Below are 1,355 nucleotides of genomic sequence, written 5' to 3'. Positions count from 1 at the left end.
GCGGGCGCTGCGTGCAACCGGGGACGACCCATGAGATCAGGAATCGGGGATGGAGACAGCAGTGTGGACGGGTGGGAAGAGCTTGGGCAAGAAGAGAAAGTGGAGGAGGTGTGAGATCACGGGAATAGTCGGTGTTGGCTTTCAAGGCTGTTTCGCCTATTTGCGGCTGCATACCAGACCACTCTAAAACTTAAAAAAAAAATTTTTTTTAATGTCTGTTTATTTTTGAAGGAGAGACAGAGCAGGAGCAGGTGAGGCAGAGAGACAGGGAGACACAGATCCGGAGCAGCTCCAGGCTCTGAGCTGGCAGCACAGAGCCCGATGCAGGGCTTGAACTCATGGACCATAAGATCATGACCTGAGCCGAAGTCGAACGGTCAACCTTCTGAGCCACCCGGGCGCCCCTAAAACATATGACTTAAAACAAGAATTTGTTACTTCTCAGGATTCTGGGGATGAGTGCGGCACCTCTCCTGCTGGTCACTCTTGGGGCTGCGCAGCTGGCGGGTCATCTGCGTGGGAGGGTCGGGGCCTCGCGGCTTCTCCAGGTGGTCTCCGGACCTCTCTCCCGGAGTGGACACTCATGCGCCTGGGCCTCTTTTCACGTGACCTTTCTCTTTAGCAAGATAGTCTGGGCTTCTTACAACGTGGTGGCTGAGCTCCAAAAGGGAACCATTCCAAGAAAGAGAGGCTCAGTACGCATGCACCTCCCAGGCTCTGCTGGCACCACACCGGTTAATGACCTTTTAGCCTGAGCGAAGTGCACGGTCAAGCCTGGAGCCACGGGGACGACCAAGGGTGGGCATACAGGGAGACCTAAGGCTCTGTGATTACAACGGCCCACTGTCGGGGGTGTTTATTCTTTAACATGAGTGAGAGTATTTATAGGCGGAGTCCAAACTGATTGAAAGGGAGACATTAAAGGTACAGTAGAGACTTACTAATGGAGGGGGCGTTTGGCGGGGGCAGGGAGAGGCACGCATCCTCTGAGACGGGAGGAGGAGAGATTAAAAATGAGGATGGACCTGCACTGACTAAATCACTGGGGGGAGGTAAACGGGGAGTTGTCCTGGGACCCTTGGCGCCAGGGTGGAGAGTTGGCGCTGGTGGTAACACCAGCCCTACCGCCATCTCGCCCCTCCGTCCACACTCGGCATGCGTGTTGAAGCCAGGGAGGCTGACTCTATACAGTATGGATCCAGGCTGGGAATTTGGCTCTTGGGGGCTGCGGGAGCATCGTGATGCGGGGAACCGGGGGTTACTGGAGAGTTCGTCTGCCGTTCTGGGTCTACAGGTAAGAAAGAGGCTGGGAGAAGACCGAGAGAGGAAGCAGAGTCTGGAAACTGGAGGTCTCG

The 1,355-nt window shown here is 55.5% G+C and overlaps 1 protein-coding gene across 1 annotated transcript in view; it reads left to right on the top strand.

The window, feature by feature from the left end:
- Positions 1–1,192: 1,192 nt before the first annotated feature.
- BNC1 (basonuclin 1) overlaps positions 1,193–1,355 on the top strand; it is a 36,420-nt gene continuing 36,257 nt past the window's right edge. Inside the window, exon 1 of the mRNA XM_029952308.1 lies at positions 1,193–1,294. Within this exon, the coding sequence (XP_029808168.1) occupies positions 1,193–1,294 (102 nt within the window). The remainder of the gene's footprint in view (positions 1,295–1,355) is intronic.

Source organism: Suricata suricatta, chromosome 9 (genome assembly GCF_006229205.1).
Source record: "Suricata suricatta isolate VVHF042 chromosome 9, meerkat_22Aug2017_6uvM2_HiC, whole genome shotgun sequence".
In the NCBI taxonomy this organism is placed as follows: Eukaryota; Metazoa; Chordata; class Mammalia; order Carnivora; family Herpestidae; genus Suricata; species Suricata suricatta.
The sequence above is the reverse complement of the archived record's forward strand: the minus strand, read 5'-3'. Positions and strand labels throughout refer to the sequence as shown.